This window comes from Hippichthys cyanospilos, chromosome 11, assembly GCF_059441005.1.
Source record: "Hippichthys cyanospilos isolate Australia breed blue-spotted pipefish chromosome 11, RoL_Hcya_1.0, whole genome shotgun sequence".
NCBI classification, from domain to species: Eukaryota; Metazoa; Chordata; class Actinopteri; order Syngnathiformes; family Syngnathidae; genus Hippichthys; species Hippichthys cyanospilos.
The window spans coordinates 16,599,971-16,624,642 of record NC_142379.1 but is presented as its reverse complement, the minus strand read 5'-3'; the positions used below and the strand labels follow the sequence as shown (position 1 = coordinate 16,624,642).

At 37.7% G+C, this 24,672-nt stretch overlaps 1 protein-coding gene across 7 annotated transcripts in view; it reads right to left on the bottom strand.

Annotated features, from left to right (window-relative positions):
• Positions 1-24,672, bottom strand: part of gria4a (glutamate receptor, ionotropic, AMPA 4a) — a 120,719-nt gene that overhangs the window by 42,405 nt on the left and 53,642 nt on the right. For all 7 annotated transcript variants that reach the window (XR_015867310.1, XR_015867309.1, XM_088428500.1 and 4 more), the window contains exons 6-11: positions 23,238-23,291; positions 22,563-22,721; positions 16,323-16,490; positions 15,959-16,063; positions 12,772-12,882; positions 684-890 (exon numbers count right to left, since the gene is read on the bottom strand). Coding sequence is in view for 5 of the 7 variants with exons in the window: in XM_088428500.1 (XP_088284626.1) it covers positions 684-890; positions 12,772-12,882; positions 15,959-16,063; positions 16,323-16,490; positions 22,563-22,721; positions 23,238-23,291 (804 nt within the window). In the remaining 2 variants the exon portion in view is untranslated. The remainder of the gene's footprint in view (positions 1-683; positions 891-12,771; positions 12,883-15,958; positions 16,064-16,322; positions 16,491-22,562; positions 22,722-23,237; positions 23,292-24,672) is intronic.

The following is a 24,672-nucleotide window of genomic DNA, read 5'->3' as shown; positions in this document are numbered from 1 at the left end:
TTGAACTGCAGTATCCGCTGAATTTTTCAATTGATTTTTTTTAATAATCTGCAATTAAGTAGTCTGAATAGTGTCATCAGAAGTTAGCATTTTGGCGATTTGTATACAGGTTTGGATCAACGCTGTTACTCAAATTTTGATGCGACAATGCAAACTAATCTAAAGCCATCTTAAATATCAAGTGAGATCACATAAACCGTGTAGAGTGAAAATAATGTTGACAGCCATAAATACAAATACAGTAGTTCTGAATTGTAAATCACAGGTCTCCCTAAGTACTCTCCACCTTATACATATCATTAAGGATGTTCAATACCACTTTTTCCTGTCGATACTAATTGCTCTGAAGTACTCAATGATACCAAGAACAGATACTATTCTTTTAATTAACCTAATGAAAAACTTTTTTTTTTCTTTTCTCTGATGCACATGAACATTCCAGCCCGCATGTCTGTCTACCACACTCTAGTCGTGATTACTGGTGAGGAGGACTTAATAGAGGAGGGACTGTTACCTATCGGTGCCTGATAGCAGCCATCATAAGAAGAAATTACCTTCAATTAAGGCTGGTGTCGTCTACTATGGAAAATATTACTATAAAATCACATAGTCATAATAGCATGCGCCAGTGGCTCAATACATTTAAATGTTACTGTAATAATCCAAATATCATCCACCCTTACCCCATAAACAAGCTCTCCCACCATCCCGTTCCATATCTTCGTTTCTGGATCTCTGGCTCCGTATTTCCCATCAGGCACAATGGAGATCTTGTATTTGATTCCAATGTGTTTGGCGATCTCTGAGGCCAGATCCACACAGTAGCCCTCATACTTGTCATTTCCTTCGTAGAGCTCCGAGTTCTTCTTCAGCATCACATAGGGACCCTCCTACAAACGCAACACGAGGCAAAAAAGAACATCGTTTGGAGGTTGGTGCTTGATGATGATTGATGTAAAAAAGACAGGCAAACAAATGATACATTTATGCAAAAGAGGGAAACAAATGGGAATTCAAACAGAAGTATCAAGGACATTTATTTGACCATTGAATCAACAAGACAGAGATAAACATTTCTTCATTTACTTTGGTTAATTGCTACATACTAATCATAATATTTCTATGTAGTTATGTACAGTATTTGATAGATACTGATCATTTTCACAGCATACACATTGTGTAGTTCTTGTATCTGAAACTTGGCAACCACTGATTTTAAGCTGTGACATACTGTATATCAAGCATGAGATACATTTGAAACTACACGGTGGACAAAAGGGCAAATAGGAAGGATGAAGAAACACATTTTCTCAGTTTCAAGGAAGAAAAAAGCCTTAGCATGAATTATATGATAAAGCAGAGGATAAATGATTAGACAAATTCTTTCCACATAAGCTTTATGTGAGAAGTATCCCAACTTTGTTGTGCCTTATGTCTCAACTTTATCTGCTTTGACGTGCCTCCACTGAGGCGTGCACCTGCCTCAGTGCTACGCTGTTACGGATGCTGAGGGGGAGAGCTGTTGAACAGAAGGGAACTACAAGCTAGGATGGCACACTGCTGCTTTGAAGGCGCGTTGTCAAAGGCAAAATGACTTTTTGAGCGTACAGTTTCCAAGATGAAAGCAATGCGTGAGTCTAATGGTTTGGTAGGTGCGTTAACATCTATCAGCAGTGGTGAATTATTGTATTATGCCTAAGGCTGCTGCCCTTGTAATCCAACTGAACCAAGCCTATTAAAATGCTATTGAGCGCTTTTTAATCAAACACAAATCTCCTCCAATTTATCAAGCAGGCTTATTTAATTTGGTTGTAATAGAGTAAATGTAGCTCTGAAATGTTCAAATGAGCAGTGCAATGAAATGTGAAAAGGAACAACTGAAATTGCATTACATAAGATAAGGGACAGACGGTTATAAATTAATGCATAATCATAATTTTATATAGAAAACTATACATATAAAACATTCCTCCTTTATTTGCCACATAGCTTACTCAAAATAATATAGGTAATTGGTATGTAAAATAGCAACGTGTATACTACAGATAAAAAAATGGAAACATTACCTCAATTAAACAAGATTCTCTCACATTTTTACATTCTATTTTGGCTACATTCTATCTTTGAGTCTTTGTGCGTAAAGTTTGAGGTTGGGGTATTTTTCTTTTCCAGCATGACTATGCCGCAGGACACAAAACACAGACTGAAAAGCAATGCTTATATATTTATATATTATTATACTTTTTGGCCTAGCAGAACTTGACCTTTGGGATTAACTACAACAGACACAATTTCAGGTCCAACATCACCTCTGACCTTTCAAATATTGTTCTGGATGAAAATCCCACAACACACTGCAACATCAAGTAATGAGCCCAAACTGTGAAGGTTAGAAGTTGGTGGGGAGGGTTTTTTTTTAACAATGCTTTCTTCCATTTTACTTGAATACAATACAATGAATACATTCCAATATTTTCAGCATGGACATCCTGCCTTCAAATTTCAATTTTTCATTGGCCCAACCCAAAGAGGACAGTGGATAATTTATACAGTGCCAAATCCAGTGCCTTTAAAACATGGTGAAAGTTGTCTTTTCCAAAGGTAACCACCACACTGTTTTCTTGGTTTAGTTTTGATATTACATTTTGCACTTTAATCAGCTTTAATAAAACCATCACATTAGTGCCCCATTGTGTCAAAATGCAAAAAAACCTTCCTCCTCCAAAGACATTAGTAGAAACATTAGAAGGTCCCTGGGCGCTCTTACCATCAACTCAACATGAATCATAAAATTAATGAACACCAGACGTGCGTCCTCTAATAGATCACTGCAGTAATCTAAGATTCTCACACCCAAATGAAAGCTTGACAGCGCATTGTAGTCATTCACAGTTTTAACTCATTTATGCTGTTTACTTCAAATCAACATTATCCCTGGCATCACATCAAATTGAATTGTCCTATTTGGAAGTTTTCACAATATTAAAGGAACAAGATGATGTTGTCACAATTTGAACAATGCTATCTTGTATGTGCAAAAGCACAGTAGAGCATAAATTCACATTTGATAAGCTAAATGGAAGTAAGCATGATACTAAATGCCACATACCTGTCCACATACTTAACATCTATACAGTAATACCCATGGATATTTTTATGAATATACTATCAATGGCAATCCCATTAGATTAACATCATTAATCACCAATTGACTTGCTGTTATGTCAGCAACATTTGGTCACGGTCAAAATTGGGATTTCTGAAGGATGCGGAATAACATATTTACGTGTGTGAGCAGACAGCTACTTCCTCATACATGGTATTTGTGATCAAGTTCACTCTCCCCGTGTATATTGCCATGTCTAGACAATGACTTGGCACAAGTAAACATCATTCCCCCTTTTTACTTTTTATGGTAATACATGACATTTTATTAATGGGTTTCACCAAACCACACGGTATAAAGTAATTAGTTTAATCTTTGCTCCAAAGGTGTGCTGCGTCTAAGTTGGTTTATTTACCTCTGCTTGCCTATTACCAGTGGGTTTTGTTCCAAAATGCCATGCTTTCAAGTATTTTCTGTACAGAAAACATTCTTTGCAAATCAAACTTGCGCAGAACGCACTTGAGCGTTCCGTTCAACGGGGATATCCTGATACATATCTCCAAGGTCCATATTGTGATATTTCAAACTTTCCACACTTAGCTTTTGGCAGAAATATGAACATGTATTACCTATAACACAATAGTGTTTCATTTTCCTCTAAAATATATGCTATTCTGGTGGCTTTATATCCAACCTGGAAGTTAGATGCCTGGCTCGCTAGACGTCGTCTTGGCTGCACTGCTTAGTGAATGTAGACATGTGTTTAGTCTGCATGGGCAGTACGAGGGCGGCTCTCGGCCACGTAACAAAATAAGGACCCAATTTTTCTCTCAGATTGGGCAGGGCTGATGCTAAGAGAGCAGCAATGAGCAGAGATGCTCAGAGATGCGTGGCTGGAGGAAAGCTTTGGCTTTTTGGTGAGGAATTAGCCTTGTAATATTGCTAAAAGCTCAGAGAGGATTTTATAGTTTTTACTTTATAGAATATGGCCAGATATTCATATCAGAAATGCAGCAATCCAGGAATATGAGCATATTTGGGCTTTTTTAAAGGTTTTTCCATGTTATTGCGTGACCAAAATATTGCTAATATTACGGCATTAAAAAGGTTATTGACAACAAGAGATGGGAAAATCCGCTCCGAAAAGTAAAAACCCTACGACAGTTTGGTTTTAACCCCATGTGCTGTCACTTAACAGGTACTGTAAATTAATGGGCTCATTTGACTGCAAGTGAATTAGAAGCACCTGTGGCTAAAGTTAAACTGTGGCAGGGTTTTACTTTCTGGACCAGGATTTCCCATCTCTGTAATGACAACGCGTAAAAATAGTCGTTTCTTTGCACCAACAAGGACAACTTAATCATTTTCATTGTCTCCTCTTTAAATTACTCACAAGTTCATCATGTTAGAAGATTAAGTGGTTAAAATCTGATGAGCTCACTTGAGGAGGTAATATGATGAAAGCAATGCCCGCACACACACACACACACACACACACACAGACACAAACGCACACACGTGAGCATGCACACCAACGGGAACATTTTCATTTCAAAGTGGCCTTAATGGTGTTTTTTTTCCAGTTTGCCCCAGATGCCTTAGTTTCAGTGTGAAGGTAATGTGACTGATGTAAGGAGTGTGTGTTTCTGTGCCAATGTGCGAATGTGTATGTTTGATACTAACACATCATGGAACAATAGCATGCTTGATTGTGTTGTACCAAGGCAAGGAATGTGGAAATGGGGGAAAATAATGCAGCATGTGAAGCTGAAGAAAAAAAATGGATGGACTGACTTTTTACATTTGGATTAACAAACTGACCATTTCTTGTTGACTGTTTATTTACATGTAGTATATTAGGGATGGAGGGGAAAAAAAATGGCTGATGCGACTAAAGAAACACCCCAAAACTAGTCCATTAAAAAAAAAAAACCGTTTACTAATGTCCTAATGCAACTAATTAGGAAACACATTTTGCACTTCCTGGAAAGGTGTATGGCCACCCCTCATGTTTATCACATTGACATGTGTTGCAAAAACGTGCTCAGTCTATGGAACATGGTGTAATGGCGGCCAGCCAAGGACAATGACGATAATGCCGATAATGAATGATGAAGATTTTAAGATTGCCTTATAGTTAATAAATACGGTAAAAGGGGAGCAGGTGAGCCTACAGTTATGCGCTAGAATTTCACGGCCTCTTTGAGTGGGCCATCGATAACAGCCTTTGACAGCCGCAAGGGGCCATGAGCAGTCCTTGAAGACTGCAATGCCAGACCCTGACTTTTAGGAAAATTGTACGAACATGTTTATTTTGAGGGAAGCACAGTGGAAGACTGGATAGCACATAGCCTCACTGTGCAGAGATCACAGGTTCTTTATGGCTCTGGCCTTCCTGTGTGGAGTTTGCATGTTCTTCCTGTGCCTGAGTGGGTTATCTTCGGGTACTGCAATTTCCTCCCTTGTTCCAAAAAAGGGCATAGGAGGCATATTGGACACTCTTAATTGTCCATAGGTGTATTTGTTGGTTTGAGCTGTTGTCTTTGTATGGTCTGCGATTGGCTGGTAACAAGTTAAGTTAAGTTAAGTGGGTAAGGGGATGGATGGATGTTTTTTTTTTTTCAGAGACTAGTTTTAATATATCTCATATGAACTTTTGCAAAAATACAGTATGTCTTATTTGCAGTAGCATGCTTATGGTAGTTATTTTTCTAAGATGAAAACATGGGAGGAGGTTCTCGTGTTTGATAGAATAATAAATGGAATAATCAATTCTTAAAAAAACAACCAAAAAAACTAAATCAACAACAGTGAAAAAAAAAAAAGGGAAAATAATAATAACACAACATGAATGTCAGACCCCATTATTTATCGTATGTTTAAATGCAGGACACAGGTAACCTCAGCATTACTCCATAGGCAAATGTTTTGTTTATTTAATGATCTATGCAGAGCTAATGCATCGTATTAGGCTCAGATTTAATGATGCTGGAGTTAATGCTTGATTAACCTTGGTCGTTTTATTTTACTCAAAATGGTTGTGTTGTTTGGGTAGAAACGCATCCGTAATCAGTGTGCATAATTCAATGATGTCAGGTTCACATTGACCGGATTTATGCTATTTCTGATCCACTGCATTTTGATCTATATGCATCTGTATTAACAGACATTTAATTCATTCCACACGTTTTTTTTTTCTTTACCCTCAAATGTGCAAAGAATTTGACTTGAAAGATTTCTTTTGAACCCGATAAATTCAACCTGAAACACAAGTGATGGAAAGATGAAAGGCCAGAGATGACTCTTTAGAGAATATGAATGAACAGAAATGTGAAAGAGGGATAAAAAAAAGAAAATGGATGAAAGAAGAAAAGGGAGCGACAAAACATGTGACAACAAATGATCCAAACAGCTATGAAGTACTGTACAAAAAGTTGGTTGGCTGAAATAAAGCTTTGTAGGAGCAAATGGTTGGGCTGATAAGGCATAAAAGGTTTCCGATCAGTGCCAAAGAGGCAGTTAGGAATTGCTGTTTGAGCCAGCGTGCTCGATAGGGCAAACAGCTGGACATTGAAAAGTCCAGTCAGTCAAACAATCAGTTCAGCATTACAAAACGCTAGACTGTCGCATAATGAATAACCGAGGGCCGAGGCATTAAATCAGTCTGTGAGCCATCCATTGCAACAGCCAGAGGGCCGAGCCAAACGGTCACAGGCTATTTCAGTCTGTCACATGGATAATCAGCCCATTCATTCCTCAATTAGTCAAATTACAGCACATAATCATGCACTCACTGTTGTATTGGCCAAGTGAGTCAGCATGATTGTCTCTGAGCTATCTAGACATAAAAAGAGCAAACCACTTCAACATTTAGCTCCTCAGTCATCGTGCCCCTTGCCCCTTGGTCCAGACGACTGCGTTTCTCTACAACAGGGCAAAGTTAACGTTATCCTTTTCACTGAAAAAACAACCTGCTCATGTAAAAATACAGAAATTTGCTGTAAAAAGAACAATGACTATTAAGGTGTTGGATTAATGCTGGCTCATGAATGTGCATACTGTAGTCAAATAGTTTAAGTTTACTTTCAAGACTGTGCAAATCGGAATTCCGTCTTTTGTTGGGTGGGGATGACTTTAAAATTGTACAAAGTTATGCAACCATCCCCTAATTCATGAAATTTACACATTCTGGGTGGGGTGACGCTCAAATCAGGGCGTTCCCTGAGAAATCGGTCAGTGTGTGCATTCTCCTATAGCTAACATCTTTTAAAGTCAGAACTTATTGCACATTTTGAGTCATTTCTCATTCTGGTCGCCCCTTTCCAATTTACACTCTAATAACTGCTCAACAATTGGAGCGTTAGGATTATTGACAGTAATTTCCCGATCCACAACGCAAGCTAATAAAAAAGGGACAAATTTTTAAAGTGGATTTCCATGGAATTTATATAGTTCATTGAAAATTCCACTATCTAGAAATCTATCTATAATTCAAAGAATAATGTCCTTTCAGTTGGCTGGGCAGGTTTTCACCTCTAACAAGGTTTGCCAGCTGTCCCTATTAGCCAGGACTATTGACGATATTATGAATACAGCAAACTGCTCTCTAAAGATCCAGACTAGATAAAAAGGCAATGTCAGATCAAACGCCAATCACTCCACCTCATTCTTATATGTTGCTAGATGTCGCATTTCATTGGACTGTTGTTGAGACAAGATTGTAAGAACACAGGGATGAATTTAGAGGCTTAGCGCCCAACTCAGCAAAATTCCAAATCCAAATCCTTTATCCTAGTACGTCCTGGCCCTGGCAGTTGGCATATCTCATGTTTTCATTTATGAAAGTTGGTCAAACCTAACCCTTACACTAAGTGGTTGTGTTAGAAACCAAGACGAGAGAATGTGTTTCATGATATTGATCACGTTAGTAAACATGATTAGTTCATAAGAAAAAAAAAAAGGAGAAGGCTCCAAGGATGATTCAGGACACACTAAAGAGACTATGTTTTTTGGCTGGCCTGGGAAAGCTCGGGGATCCTCCTGGAGGAGCTGGATAAAGTGACTGGGGATAGGGTCTGTTCTTCCCTGCTAAAGCTGCTGCCCCTGCCACCCAACTTCAGGTAAAGCAGCAGATGAGAAATTCATCCAACTGTACTTTGTGCTGTTAGATAGTGATAACTTTTGTAGTTGTGCTCACTATATACTTACTTTGTACACTTTCCTTTAAATCTTTGTGTGACTGTGTGTTGTTTGGAACTTCCCTCAATAAGGTGCAAAATGTTTTTGCAATAATCCAGCTGTTTGGTGTATAAATACCGTAAATTCATTGTTTAATCAAATGTTATCAAATATGAAATCTTACACCCAAAACCCCAAACGCGGCATTTTTATGAAGCATAAAAACAAGAGTTGAAAAAAAAGCATTAATACAAATTTACAATGTATTTGTAATACAAACAACTAATGCAAATGCCTGGCCTAACAATTGATCACTATTGCAGTGCTCTTTGCCCTAGCAGGTAGTGCTTTTAATTTGTATCTCTGGTGTCTTAATGGCATACATGCATGAATCATCTGTACTGTAAGAGTCAGGCTTTGTTTGTGTGTACACTGGCTCTTACGTTGAAGATTTTTTCCAGGTGTGTCTTGGTAGAATATATTGCCAATATCAGTGTTGCACTGATGGTGCTGAATTATAATTAATGGAGGGGGTTTGATGTTTTGGCAGGAAAACAAAAGTTAATACTTTGTTGAAGTAACGTTTCAGTAATTTCTTTTTTTTTATGGTTAAATTAGTAGGCAAAGAAGGGATTTTGGCCTCAGTTTAATGATTAGACCTTCACACTTCCTCTCGGAGGAAGTGAAATACACTGGAGGCAAGTTGACCCTGCAGGCATGACAGAGAAGATTTACAAAAATGATGGAGCTCAGGGATGAAGATGAAGGACGAATAGCGTTGATACATAAGGGCTCTGTCTAGTTAACAAATGGAGGGACTTTTTGTGTGGTTCTACTTTGTCAATTGCAGTCACATTTTGATCTGACGAAAGAAACTATACAGTATGCATATCATTAGAGCATGCTCGCATACACACATATGTAAAGCTTAAGAGTCTTCAGGTAGAATAACACATTTCCGGGTTATAGGAGGAAGAAGTAGTACCGAGAATAAGTCCATGCAAAGCACAGGGAGAATATGCAAACACCACACGAGCGCTGGAGCTGAAATTCACACCTAGGACAGTGCTAACAAATAGTTCTAGGTCTTTTCTCATAAAAAAACAAAAAAAAAAAAAAACAAACTATTGCGTCAAGTCAGGAAGGCATTACATAAAACACTTGAGGAAAGATCCCATGCAGCAGGCTCTATCACATGCATGCAGTAAACAAATATGTCTGGACAAAATGACAACACACCCAATAAAACTATAACTATTCTCTCGTTAGTGCAGTAGTAATATGGGATGAGTCAATGATGAGTTTGTATTTCCATGGTGAGTGAAATATGTATGTGGACTCACCGCTCTCCGTGCCACAGCATACTGCATGTACACACATGCGCACAAACACACACATGTAAATGAAATGAGACATGATGCATATTGGATATTGACAAACACACAAATGAGATTCAATTTCACATCACCACATCAGCACTACATTATTTGTCTGCCATTACTGCAGTGAGACAAATTAATTAAGTAATTGACAGTTTGCTTAATTTGATGGCCAAAAGCCGGGTAATGTAGGCAAATGTCACTTTTCATCTAAGTATGTTAAGTAGGGGTAATAAATTTAAGTTATAGTTAAAGCATGTCATTTTTAATGTCTAACTTTATGATACCTGTTTAATTAGATCCCCTTTTATGCGTCGATCTTCTTGTGCTTGAGTTCTTGGCGATTGAAAACAAAGGTCAATCACGCCCCAAAGTGGACGCTGATTGGCTGTCATTGTATTTGGCATAAGCCGATAGGCTCCTGTTGCGGGTAGGAGGGCAAGTTCAGGAGTAGAGGGAAAATGTAAATACTGAAGAGCATGTGAAACGCTGTTTGATGCATTGTAAATTCAACATTAACGCCTCGGCAAGACCGTTTATAAGGGTATAGAGATCTGCATTTTTATAAGGAGCTTGCTTAGTGCAGAAGCAGCTCAGGTTTAGCCAACCACGTACTTACTGTAAAAGGCAAGGCAGGCAGCTGGGACCACAGCCTACGATAGCAACAAAGAGCCTAATGAAACACGCCACAGCAAAGATCTTTGCCAAAATAAACTGGAAATCACCCCATGTTTGAGTACTTTTGAGGCAGATATCATGGATGATGTTTTATTTTAATGTTAATTAGTAATGATTTGGCAACTGACAAACAAATACAGGACAGTTCTTCCTTATTGTTAAAACTAAAGGTTGCAGCCAGCCCTTGGGGCTACTCTCAAATACTGCAGAAGGTTAATGGTTACAACCGCATCTATTAAAGAAAATAAATGACCAATGCCACTTTTTATTTGCTGTTGAAAGGCAGTCTTCAATTCTGGTTGAGGGTTTTTCTCTGAATGTTTAGGTGAGGATTACAGATCTTTATTAATCCCTCAATTATTTAAATGTCTTGACAGCACTAAATGTATACACACATCCGTCCATACATCTGTGCTAATGAAACAAATCACACTGTAATACACAACGTTTGAATGCAACATTTTAGAGACACTCAGTCTATTAGTCCTTGTGTCTTTCACCAAAGGCCAGGACTCAGTTGTGTTGCAGTGAGTTGCTGTTTCTTCATTGCCGCAGCAGAGGCTTCTTCTTCATCAGAGGCTGTAAAGAGGAGGAGGTGGCTGAGCTAACGTTAGCCAAGGTCTGCTGAGGTATCCATCCACAGAGTATGAAGGAGGCATAACGAGAGAAACAGTGGGATAGATGGAGTCGTGGGAGAGGAAGAGGACAGACGTGTTTGGGGAGAAAATGGAGAGACACATCGAAAAGATGTATACAGTCATGCAAAGACCCACAAAACCTTTTCTAAAGACATTTTATACATATATAAAATGTGTGTATATATATATATATATATATATATATATATATATATATATATATATATATATATATATATATATATACTGTATATATATATATATATATATATATATATATATATATATATATATATATATACTGTATATATATATATATATATATATATATATATATATACTGTATATATATATATATATATATATATATATATATATATATATATATATATATATATAAACTGAGCCAAATAAGTTAACACTTCACATTTTTCAGACAAATTAATTCAAGAGCTGTATGTTTTCAAAAACCACTCATTAGGTAAGGTACCTTGCATCTCTGACCTTGTCTATCAGAAAAAAAGGGCTAGCACCGTAAAGGCAACTTTGTTGTGTGTGTGTTTTTTTTAATGTAATTAGGGAGTGTACAATGTGACTGAAAGTGCATCATACAATATCATAAGTTCTGATATGAGACTCTCGTTTCTTTTCCTTGCACAAGTTTGTCTGCCATATTGAACGAAATACATCTTCAAGAAAAGAGGTGGCCACAACAAATCAGCCAAAGACGGATGATGTCAAATTACTTACACAAACACACTTAGCCCTCCTTTGTCTTTGGACTGACAATAGGCCATGCTTATTTAATTGGCAGTTGGCTGGCATGTGAAAGTCATTAGGAGGGACCAGACTGTGGTCACATCTGAATGGTGAACCAAGGTCAGTTTTAGATTTGCCTATTAATGAGACATTAGTATAATCAAGTGTCACTCCCTTGTGGCCACGCTTCGAGGGCTTGCTCAAACTTGTTCTGAGTTTTCTGAGGCATGAATACAAATTTGGTTCAGGACACTCGCTCACGTCTCCCTCTATTAGACTGGATTTACACTACATGGTTCAAGTGACAGAATTGCGTGTGTGCAAAAGGCTGATATGTGCCCAACCAATATGACTGCTGCGTAAGCAAACAAATCAATACTGTATAGCCTGTCAAAGGCTGATGCAAACACACTGATTGGTGGTGTACACCCATCTCACACCTACTCTGCACAAACACAAAGTGATACATTAACAAACACACGCTGTGAAGTGTATTGTTTTTGCTGTAAACAGCAATAGTGATTGTTTCAACATGTTAGTTATGACTATTGTCTGAGGAAAATAATTGCGGGTGGTGGCCAACTCAGGTCAACAAAACAGAATACAACCTTTTTCATTTGTATGTATCATTTGGATGGACAATTGAATGGATGGATGAATGGATGGCTCTTCATTTCTATGCTGCCACGGCCCTGTGCTGACGTTTATGCTGTTCTTTATGTGCATTTTCAACGTTTATGCTTGAAGGTGTATTTTATGTGCCCAGTGGATGATAGATCATAATTGTGTAAAGGGTCCTAAAATTAGTCCTGGGTTCTCAATTGGAATTAGGCACTTGCAGTGTAAATCCAGCCATCTACAATAGGTACTATTTCATGGCTATTACAGTCTTGTGTATTTCACGTTATATGGTGGAAATCAAAGATATGTAATGAATTTATTTAGATTCAATAGTAAAAATGTTCCAGCATCCCACCCTTCATAAATAGTACCATAATTATGCTTAGAGTAAAACAGTTAGTTGAAACATTACCATGATTGTCGTCACAATTACAGTCCTGTTCTCCATCGCTGAGCTGTCATTGGACAAAGAATTCTCATTCTGGACCAGTACAAATTTGTCGATGTCATTCCAGTAACCGATCTGATCCAGACAGGTGATGGATAAGAGTGAGGAAAAAAAATATATAATTCAATTAGTCTGTTTTATAGTGCAACTCAATCAAAAATTCAATCACAATAAAGGCAAGGGACACACAATAATAAAACTAATACGAATAGATAGAGCAAAAAGTAAAAGCCAACCAACAGAGTGGTCCAGCCACAAATTTCCCCTTGGAACTGATGATATTGAGTGTGAGCCAAGAACTTTCAATAAAATGCACTAAGCTGTCCACAGAACTAAAAAGAGAAGCTGTTTTATTTGTTTTCTTTATTGTAGGAATACGTGCTTCCACCAGGAAAAAAAAATATTAGTAGTAAGAGCCTTAGTTCATTATGATGAATGAATCCAGCTTCATGCTTTATGTCTTTGCAGACTTTTATGTACCCTAAGGTTAACTGTGTTGAGATGCACCCAAATGTATACATCCATGGAAGCTCTGATAACGTTGACAGTAGTGTTTCTTTATTACACTCCTGCCACATATTTTATTTGATTGTATTTGTGTATCTTCTTTCTTACACAGTTTGCTTCTGTCAACTTTAGTATAATGTGAGGTAGGAAGACTATTTGTGCATTGGTTGTTTAGCTCTTGGCATTATTCAGAAATGCTACATTTCCACAACCTCTGTAAATTGGTATGAGTTAAAAGTGAAGGTACTTTCACATCGTAACCCATAGAATGTACAACTTATTTTGATCTCAACATACAAACCATCCCTGACGACTACTGACTGGCCAACGAGTAGCATCTGGGAATTTAGAGCAAGTCAATCAATTTGACTGGTAGTCAACCTAAATCTGCTTTTAGTTATAGGCCACCAGAGCAGCCACAGAAAACTCAAGCATTAAGACTTCTCTGGAGGATTTGACTTGTCGCTATTTGATACACAACCTAAAGTTACAATTTAAATTAGGTATGTCTAGATCTCACTTTCCTTGGCACTGTGTCCGAATCTCTGGTTTTAAAGATCTGCCTCATTTGACACCTCATTATTTATCTTACCTGAGTTAATCCACCAAACAGTGCCAATTGCTTTTGCTTTCAAAATAAAATGAAGTTGGACAGTTTTTGTTTTGATTCTGCTTTCTTTTTTACAGCTCTAAATTTGATGAACACATTGAACAACTCAGAATGTGCACTAGTCAATCTCAGACATGTTTTATTTACATTATCGTATGTTACTTGCACTGACACTCTTTGTGGGGTTTTAGCCTATAATTAGCAATTCGATGAACTATAGCCATGACATTTACACTAATAGAGTGCTAACATTAAGCACAATACAAATCATTGTGAACAGGACATGTTTATAAAAGTGTCTCATGTGTTTTTATAGTGGATTTATACGTTTTGCAATGCAAATGAGGCCAATTTGTGGGATGACCAACAAAGCATTAACTTAGGATGTGAAATTGTCTTTGAGTAAATTTGATCATGCAATGGTAAACTTTACAGTCCATCACTATTGTCGTGTGCAAAATGATGGCAGCTACAGTACGTATAGTCAGTGGGTCCACATGTGACTTCTCTACAAAGGACACAGGGCACACACAGACAGACAACCATTCACGCACCTAATCACACCGAAGGACAATCGAGTATGTCCAATACACCTGCCATGCATGTTTTTTTTGGAGTGCGGGAGGAAGTCAGAGTGCCCATAGAAAACCCACGCAGGCTCTGGAGAGTCTGAAAATTCCACACAGGAAGGTCGGAGCCTGGAGGATTTGAATTTGGGTCCCTGAACTGTGTGACGGATGTCCTAACCACGTGCAAATCATATTTTAGACTTATGTGACCAATTTTTTGGTCCCACCCACCATTGATCCCCCACTCACTGTTTAAACCAAAGACCTAATGCCTAGTTTACTGGAAAAGGAATGTTTTGCCGGCCATTTGAAATTGGTTTGGGGTTCAAGCATCAGAAAATGAGCAAACACTTTCAAAGAAGGTCTGTCAACAATTATTCAATTTGAATTATTAGTTGTTGATTAATGGTTGCACCTCTAAAATGCAGGCAAAGTACTAGGCATGCACTAGGCATGTCTGCTGTATTGTTTTGTTTATATTTACAGGGGCAAAGGTTAATTATTTTTGGAAGCAGCATTCATAGATGGCAGAACTGCAGAATGCTCTAGCTCGTCGGTTTGTTGTTGTTGTTGTTGTTGTTTTTTTTTTTACAAAACTCATTGAATGCAAACCCATTTTGCTCATAGTGCCATTTTGTTACGGGATGTTAAAAAATACTCAGGTGTTAAATTCCTCATAAATATTTAAATACATAAATATGCAGTAGATGATAGCGATATGTCTTTAACGTTATAAAATCAATAGCACGTGCATTGTTGTTCACTTTCCATGCTGTCCACTTAGCTAATCCCCTCATAACCGATCGGTGCAAAGAGTCTTGATCTTGAGTGAGATTGTGTTTGCACAAGGTGTTGGTTTGAAGTGAATTATTTCGACAGAGTGCTGAACTGAAGCATATTACGATGACATACATATCAAGTGTCGATGGTCAGTGTCGTGCAATTCTCATTATTTCTCACAGCTTCAGTACTAGCTCGATTGTTCAACAATGCACACGCTGTTAATCACACTTTGGGTTGTCAGGCTGTCTAATGGGGGTCTATTTAGACCACTTTGTCCTGCTTTCGGAAGTATTACATATGACTAAGACCCTATGCTAGCCTACTAAAACATTTAGCACTAGAGATTTGTAATACCCAGAGATTTGTAACTTGACAAAATTGTCCTATTTCTTAAAGTACATAGAGAAATACACACAAATACCCAAGTAGACTTTGAAAAAAACCCTTTGCTATTCTACTCCTGATGTTTTTTTGGCACCTTCTAAGTGTGACCTTGTGTTTCCTGCTTCCAGTTTTTGCATTTTGACTTGGGTTGGCGTACACATCATTACTTTTCAAGCTTTCTGGCAGCGTTTGCTATTTTCTCTTCCCTCCAACACCACATGCCATCTTACACTGCCTGACTCTACAGAAAAACATATCATTCCAAAATTGTTCACCTTCTTACTGATAAAAAACCTACCTTGCGTGGGCCGTTGCTCTTCAGTTCAAACACATCCATAGTATAATTGATTCGCCGACCGAAGTGATCAAATTGGATATTGCCAGTCAGGCCCTGTATGCGTACCTGGATTTACATAAAAAAAAAAAAATATATATATATATATATATATATATATATATGTATATATATATATATATATATATAATTTAAAAAAAAACAGTCAAAGTCAAATCAAAGGACAAACATTTGAACCGTTGCCAGGTGTAATGTCATGTCAATATGTGAATGGCTCATGATTTCACTACTTGGAACAACATTGAGCAAAGAGTGCAAGCCATAATACTATCCTTTCAAGGAATAAAATGCCAATTTAAATAAGCACCTGCTTGAGTGCTCGTTCCATATCTATTCCTTGATTCCACGGAGCAGCAGGATTGGCCAAGCAGTCTCCAGCGTTTCCCCGTCGACTTATGTCAATTTTCTGACGGCGAAGATTGCGAAAGGCTTCAGCCATCACGAGAACGCCATCATATGTTAAGGATGAAGTGTACTGAAAATCAAAGGAGAGAAAAATCAGAAGGAAATCCGTTACAGACACTGAAGCGGTACATACAACGATTAGTGCAAATCTCCAGAAAAATATTCACAATAAACCTAAATTTAAAATGGTAGATTTTTAAGTTAATCAAATTAATTCAATTAATTGTGCAGCTCTATGTATTATCACTTGATTTACTGTAACTCATCACATTTGCTAGTAGGCTATAATATCACTATAAACAATATTGTTTAAAATTAAACTCAGTATAGAGAAGAAATAATGACTGTTTGGGGTTTAGAATAGTGGCTGTCATGACAGGTCTTTTTACAAATTCATTCAAAATAACACGCACCCCAGCAGGGAACATCATTGCACTCATACAGCTGCAGCACCACATGCCAACCCTCATGCACTCATGTGGGGGTACTCAAACACACAGCAGGCAGCCTTCACTTCACAGCAGAAACAACCGGAGGGATGGCAATGGGGGGGTGAAAAGGAGTGAGATGACACAGTCAGCGGATGTGCTTCACACCTAAACAGGTAGATTTTTCCTTGCTGACATGTCTTAATTTGTATCTCTTCACAAGTACAGCACTAGTTTTTGTCTTTTTATTTCTTATTGTGGGACAGAGGAAGCTTTAGGGTTTACGACTATGCTGATATGAGCAGATCCATCCATCTTTTTATGATCGTATCCGCGTATCCTCATGAGGTTCGCAGACGTGTCTGAGTTTATTCCAGCTGTCTGACAGCCATTCATTCCCACAAACATTCCTAGGTTCAAATTTGAGTGTCCAATATACCTGCCCTGCATGTTTTTGGAATGTGGTGGAAAAAAAAACAAAAAACAAATGTCTTGAATAAAACCACACGGGCATGAAGAGAGTACACAAACTCCACACAGGAAGGCCGAAGTGAGCCCACGAACTCTGCAATACAAGGTGGATTTACTAATCAGTTTAGATTCTAATCTGATCTGGCAAGCCAGCATTAAATTCAGAATTTGAAGCTACCCGATGCAGGCAAACATGCAGTGCAAATGAAAAGCATTCTCAGCTCTTGACCTTTTCTATATTTTGTTACATCACAGCCTTATCCCAAAAATAGATCATGGATATTTATTGCAAATTGAAAAAAAAATAAGTTAAAATATATTTGATTAAAGCAAACAATAAAAACATTCCTGAGCAATAGCATGTACAGTATTTTTCAACAATAAAACATAGAGGTCAAGTATGTTCTTTAATACCAGACAAGGAACAATAACAAATACCACATTAATATATGTAATTGGAGTGAAAGTACTTTATTTTACTATATTTGACGAGTAGAAGAGGGGAAAATTAAACTCTAGTGCTGCTTAGTTGATGCTTAGTTCATTATCTAAGTAATTTGTTGGTTTGTACATCAATAATATGGGGCATCAAAAGTCAAGCATAATGGAATCTGTTTAAAAAATGTATAGAAATAGCAGACACCCATTTTACAAGACCTATGTGTCAATTTGATGCGGAAACCATTCTCCCCCCAAAAGTTCAAATTCACTGCTGTACATGTCTTTCATCCAAAGATCTGGACTGCATTGAATTATTTCCGGGTACCAAGGGGTCATTTGAACTAGAAAACTATAAAATTGACGTCAGTTTTATTTGAAAAGTGTACTGAATGTTTAGCATTTCATTTAAATGATGCCAAATAATTTCTGAATACTATCTGCCTGCGGAATAGCAGGTGGCAGCTCATCCCAAATCTGTCATCTCAAATGAGATGAAAAATTCAAATGAAAAAATAAGATTTGGACATCGATCCATCCATCTTCTATAGCGGTGAAGGACATGATTTCATAACATTGGCTATGATGCAGTCAGTAAATGAAATATCAACTATTTTTGGCATGGACAGGTATTGATCCAGGCATCCCATTTTCTCTTAAATAAGCAAATACTGATGTTGTATAATTGTGTTTACGTCCATACAAATATATGTGGGGAAAAGCCAGCTACTGTATTTATACTGGCATACGCTATTGGAATTATTCACTTTTATGTCAATATATTACTTTAACAGGTCACTGATCATTTTTATTACATTTTAGGAAAATCTCAAGACACGTCTGAACTCATTTCAAGGCAGACCAGTGCAGAATTAATGGGTAAAAACCGTTTGATTGATGGCTGAAAGCAGTTAGCTCAAATCTGCTCCCTATGTAAAAGGGGCAAGTTCCATTAAAGAGCATTTCACAGAACGCATTATTAAACTAAAATTGTGTTTGACTGGCCCAAGGCTAAGTGAGCATATGGACTCATTTCGCATAACACTCCACAGCTGAGCTCTGACCTCTCCAAGGTCAATCGCTGTTCTGTGAGCTACCTGTAGGTTCACAACAACTTGTAAACAACACATTTAAAAGGGTTAAAAACTGAACTCTCCTTGGAGAACAAAACAAGTCATCCACAAGCTTCTTGTTAACATAACTCTTCCCTTATGAGCAGAAGTTTTGATCTACGGTTTGATTTAATTTATGTACTCTAAACTCCAATTTGGATCGAAAATGACACAGAATCAACTGAGGGCTATGATACAAAGAACTAGAACAAGAGTTAAAATGTCTCCAACCTGTTCAGCAATGGCAGCAAAACTCTATATGAAAGTGATAAAAAAAGACCTCTTTTTGCTTTTCTTTTGTATAAAACCATAGCTGCGAATTGTTAGTCATGCAAAAGAAATAATCTAGAGCAGTAACCATTTTGAGACAATGGTAATGTCACCCAAGCACAGTCAACTGATTGACTCAGGACTGAGTGGTTCTGGTAGTTTGTTTTTATAATACAAACTCTCACTATTATACACAGTGGAAGCAAGTTATTGAAGACCTAACCCTTAAATATGGATGTCAAACTGAAGTTGCATTAAGATTGACTCGTCCTGTCTGGTTTCTTTTTCATAATGTGCAGCAATGCATCTTACAGCCCAGTGCAACATAGAACCCAGTCTACCCTACATTCAAAAATCAATCACATTTCCCAAAAAAGACCTGGTGCCTCATGTACAAACGGTGCTTATGCACAAAAGCAGTCTACTATTTGTTATTTTCCAGGGTTGTGTTCAGATGTATCAAGAGTGGGGTTGGGTACCAGGATTTTGGTATCGATCGGTACTGGGACTAGAACGTCGGTTTACCCGGGACCGTTAATATTTGAAGATTTCGGTACAACATTTTGAGATGTAGCGCAGAGGAAGCCACTCAAACCAACCAAAAAGAAAAAAGCGCACGGTGCGGATTAATCAACCGACATGTCACACAAGAGACGCAGAAGCTATAAGGAACGTGTGCTAGGTACCGGCAATTAATATGCTCGTTAGTTGTGCCAATAATGGAAGTTTGAGTGATCATAAAGTGTGATTACACTTTATGAAAAAGACCTGCTGAGTGCATCAGAGGTAAAGAAATGATAATATATAATATTAGCCAGGCGAAAGACGCATGGGTGAAGGAAGACGTGCACAACCCCTCTCTGCAGTACATCCGCCCACGACTGCAAGCTAGTAAGATTGATCTGTCAGCCACATAGGCTGTGTCTTGATGCACAGATGTGCATTTTACTTTCAATAATTACCATAATGGGATAAGCGACAGGGCAGACATCAGTTGGCTTTTAGCAGCCAGTGCCTAACAGCATTTTGTGTCTGCTGAGGTTGTTACGGCATTATTTTCAAACATCCGAGTCCATCCTTCTTCATTCAAAGGAATATTACTTGACTTGACTTGTTTATTAATTGTGGTCCTTTGGCATATACACACAATCATAAACTTTGGGTATTTATGGAAATATGACAAAATGAACTTGAGCCACGTTGGGAGGAAAAATAAACATCAACTTGAGCACATTCAGCTTTATACTGCTGCAGCATTCATTGACCGTTCACAATATAACATGGATATGAACTCAAGATAATATGAAGAATTTACATAGATCTGACTTATTCTGTTTTGCTATAGTTTTTACATGGTCGCCAAATGTTGACGTGTCCTGTAAACGGTAACATAGAAATGACCCAATTTAACCCTAAAATTAAGGGTGCATCCTATGCACAGGTGCGTCCGATATTAGGGACATCACAGTACATCGTTATACTGTATGTATAAGCATGCGCGGCGTATGGCAATCCTTTAGTAACATTTGAGGTATTTTTCTTTAGTGAGTAGCACCTCCAATTCGCCTTCTGTGAAATGTTTTCTTATTCTCTGATCATGCAGAGAGGGGAACCTCAGATGCAGGAATCATTTAATTATGATTTGCGATTAGTAGACTGGTAGTGTGGTCTGGTCGCATACTACGGTGCACACTCAAATCTCTGTGTTGATTGGTATGTACCTCATGCACCACTACAACTCATGATGCAGAGCTACACTCAATTATGTAGTTTGAATAAAATCTAAATAAGGTGATAGTTTTATGACACACTCCTATATTTCATGAAGCATTTGCGCTCGAACCTTGGCACTTGTCTTTGTGCCAATAACATGGAGGATGACACCGCTCTACCAGCAAATAGTGTTTAATTTGCGCATCTCTACACATATTGACTGTGTCTGTTCATCATAAGCATGCATAGCGATGGCTTCCTTAAGACATTAAATGTTGTGAAAACTGTATAGAAAAATTAATGTCGCTTATAAGTATTCATCCGCTGAAAGTGAGGAGGCTGATGTGCCAATTAACCCAGGTGTTTGGATGAACAATGACTTGCCAATAATAAAGAATATCATCATCAATATGGGCCAAAGTCAAACATACTGTGGCATGTCATTAGCGCCATTGCATTATGTGTACGTGAGAGTGTGTTCTGTTTTTTTTTTCTTCTCCAGAATGACCGGAGCAGAGTTTGTATGCCAGCCAGAGTGGGACAAATACCTCTATTACTATGGATTTGTACATATATAATGTGGATAAGTGGGCACTTTTCTAGGTAATATATGGAAATAAAAACCCGAATTGGCTGAAGCTTGAGTCACAGATCAATCAAAGTGTGAAAGAAAGGAACTAGGACAATTATCGATAGAAACAGGAAAAAACTGGAGAGCATAGAGCATGACTGTGTGAAGAGTAAACAGATCAGTGCAAATACAGCAGGGTGAGCTATACATACTTCATATTGTTACATACAAGGGACCTGAAAAGGCAATCACATGAAAATTCAAAGAGGGTAAAGCTTGGATCAGGTGAAAAGGAAGTGATAAGTCAGGGAGAGAAAATGTACAGCTAAACCTCTGTGTTGACATGGATTGCTTTGTTGGATCAGCCAGTACATTGCTTTTATAGCCACAATGTTTATATAAGAACTCAGACAATGTAGGACATAGGTGTCCAACTCCAGTCCAGGGCCGGTATCTTGCATGTTTTTTTACAGTCTTTACAGATGAGTTGGGACTGTTCAGAGGTGCTAAACCCCAACCAATATATATATCAATAATGTGTGTCTATATATATATATATATATATATATATATATATATATATATATATATATATATATATATATATATATATATATATGTATGTGTGTGTGTGTGTGTGTGTGTGTGTGTGTGTGTGTATGTGTGTATGTATGTATAGGGCTGCACGGTTATGGCCAAAATGATAATGACGATTCAATATTGCAATCAGGATTATTCATCATCTTTGGTCAAACATGTTTATTTTTTGCACTTTTTTTTTTAAAACTAGCAGCATATGAATGGATGGATATATACTGCTATTTTTTTCTTCAAAGCACTGTCCCTTCACAGCAGTGCATGACACATTACAAGGGTTAGGGTTAGGGCTAGAATAGAGCAAACGGATGAGTAAAGTGAGGGCACGGTTTAGTAGACTGTGTGAACGGATTGCTAAACTGAGCAAACTGATTAGTGCAATTTTTTTTTTTTTCATACCCTGGCACCAGAGGGGCTCCGTAAAAAGCTAAAGTTTATTTATTTATTTATTTTCTGGAACTGTCATTTTAGTCATCTTTTAATACCTTCTTGCTACTGCAGTCATTCAATCTATGTTTCTTATGTTGTGAGATAGCTCTTACCTTGGGTGGGCTTTCTGATCCAGGATATTCCCTCTGATCCAGTTTATTCCAACGCTGCATCAGTTTAATGACAATAGGCTTGCTGAAGTCCACTAGCTGGAAACCAGTCACATTGGCGCCTCCGTGCATGAACCTTTCCAGAGAAATGTCTTTAAACCCCTAGAAAAAAAAACGTGATTATAAAAAAACAAAACAAAAAAAAGTTATGATCTCTTCCTATTACAAGGAATATTATAGATCTTGTGCCAGCTAATCATACTTATCACACAGATTAGGAACATTATTTATTCCTAGTTAATATGGTGTTGCTTCTAGAAACATGTGAGCCTGATCCTGGACTAATGAAACGTAATTGCTAAAAGTGCTGAGAGCTTTTTCTTGCTTGACCTCGTCTTGCAGCCGTCTTCTTCACGGCCCCAGCGGGAACAAATGAGAGATTAGAGAAGAGGCATTGCTAAAATGACACTTTTAGAGCTGATATCTAAATCTGCAACTTCAACCAAGCAAGAAAATGCAACATATTATGACTCAATGTTGACAGTGGAATCGTGTGACAGTGAAAATCAGGCATATGATTACTTTATTTACTCATTTTTTACATACCTTGCAATTACAAAACATGATAGTGTAAAAATACAGTAAAAGGCCAGTAAATAGCTCTTCAAGAGGTCTTACCAGGTTTGCTATGATGTAGTGGTAGCCTTTTATGTGTTTGCCCACACTGACTGCCTGAAAAATAAGATTAACACAGTGCAATACATTAGAATAATGAAATGCTAAGTAGGCAACATGTCAGTGGTTGAAAAACAATGGTGTTAAACCTTCCATGATACTTTCATTTAGGATATATACATATAAAAATTGACATACACTTAGCATGGGCAGTGGTAGTATGGCCACCTCCCCACATCGAAGTTGTGTGTTCGATCCCTGACCCAGGTGACCACAGTGTTATTGAGCAAGACACAGACACCAACTGACTCTGATGCTGCACCATCATTAGATAAATGAAGTGATCGGTGTAAGGTGCTTTTAGTACATCAGTTAAAAAAAATGCGATTCGGTGAACACTCACCACTTAGCGCTTCATGTTTATCACCTCAGTGCTTCGTGTGTTTTGCTATATATATATATATATATATATATATATATATATTGTTCCTGCTTGTGCATATCGTACATTTATGTGACAAAGCTGTGTGTAGTATGCGAGTGAGAGAGGAGTGCACGAGGAGCGCGCATGCGCGGCAGGAGGAGTATATAAATTGAGGACGGAAGAGAGCATTGGGCAGATGTAGCGAAGAGTGCTGCTGTAATAAATTGGAATACTGAGTGCAAATCTTGCTTCCCAGTTAACACGTTTGTTTAGCTGTGAGTTCCACTCAAGGTGAACATGCAAGGGCTGTTACCCCAAGAGCATCTCTGAACTTGGAAAACAGGATTATATTTAATCATAACTGCATTAAGGGTATAACAATTATTTTCTTTCTTTCAAATATTAATTTTATTAAGTATTATTATTAATTATCAATATTATTTCATGGAGCCACCTGACTCTGGTCTGATCTCTGGACATGCTGACATAAGTGTCTCAATGATCCACAGTTTCATGTTGAAAAGTGGATTGCCTGATGCAACGCCAGGGGAGTAGATGACATTATACTAAATGTACTTTCAAATAGACAGTTTAGATGGGTATTCACACTCTAAAAGATCAAAATCTACGTTTGCGGCATAATATAAAAGAGAAGAGAATAGTATATCAAGAATATACTGCTTATCAGCACCATCTATATACAATACTATTGACTATTTATTGACTATTTCTTTGATAGATTGGATACCTGTGCTCAAAATTCTAAAGACATGTAAAGTAATGTATTGATACCATTATAAGTACAATTAGTAAGTAATACGTTATAGACAAAAATGTCTAATGCCCGAACATATCAGCAGTCACACATACACGTACACGCACACAAACAGAGTGCAGCTGGCAGGGCCTGACAAACAGAGAAGTATGTCTCCGAGCAGGGACGCTAGCCAACACAGACACTGTAAAGCCCGTTGTGACACGAGTTTGTGTCTGTTGTAAACACTAATGTGTGTT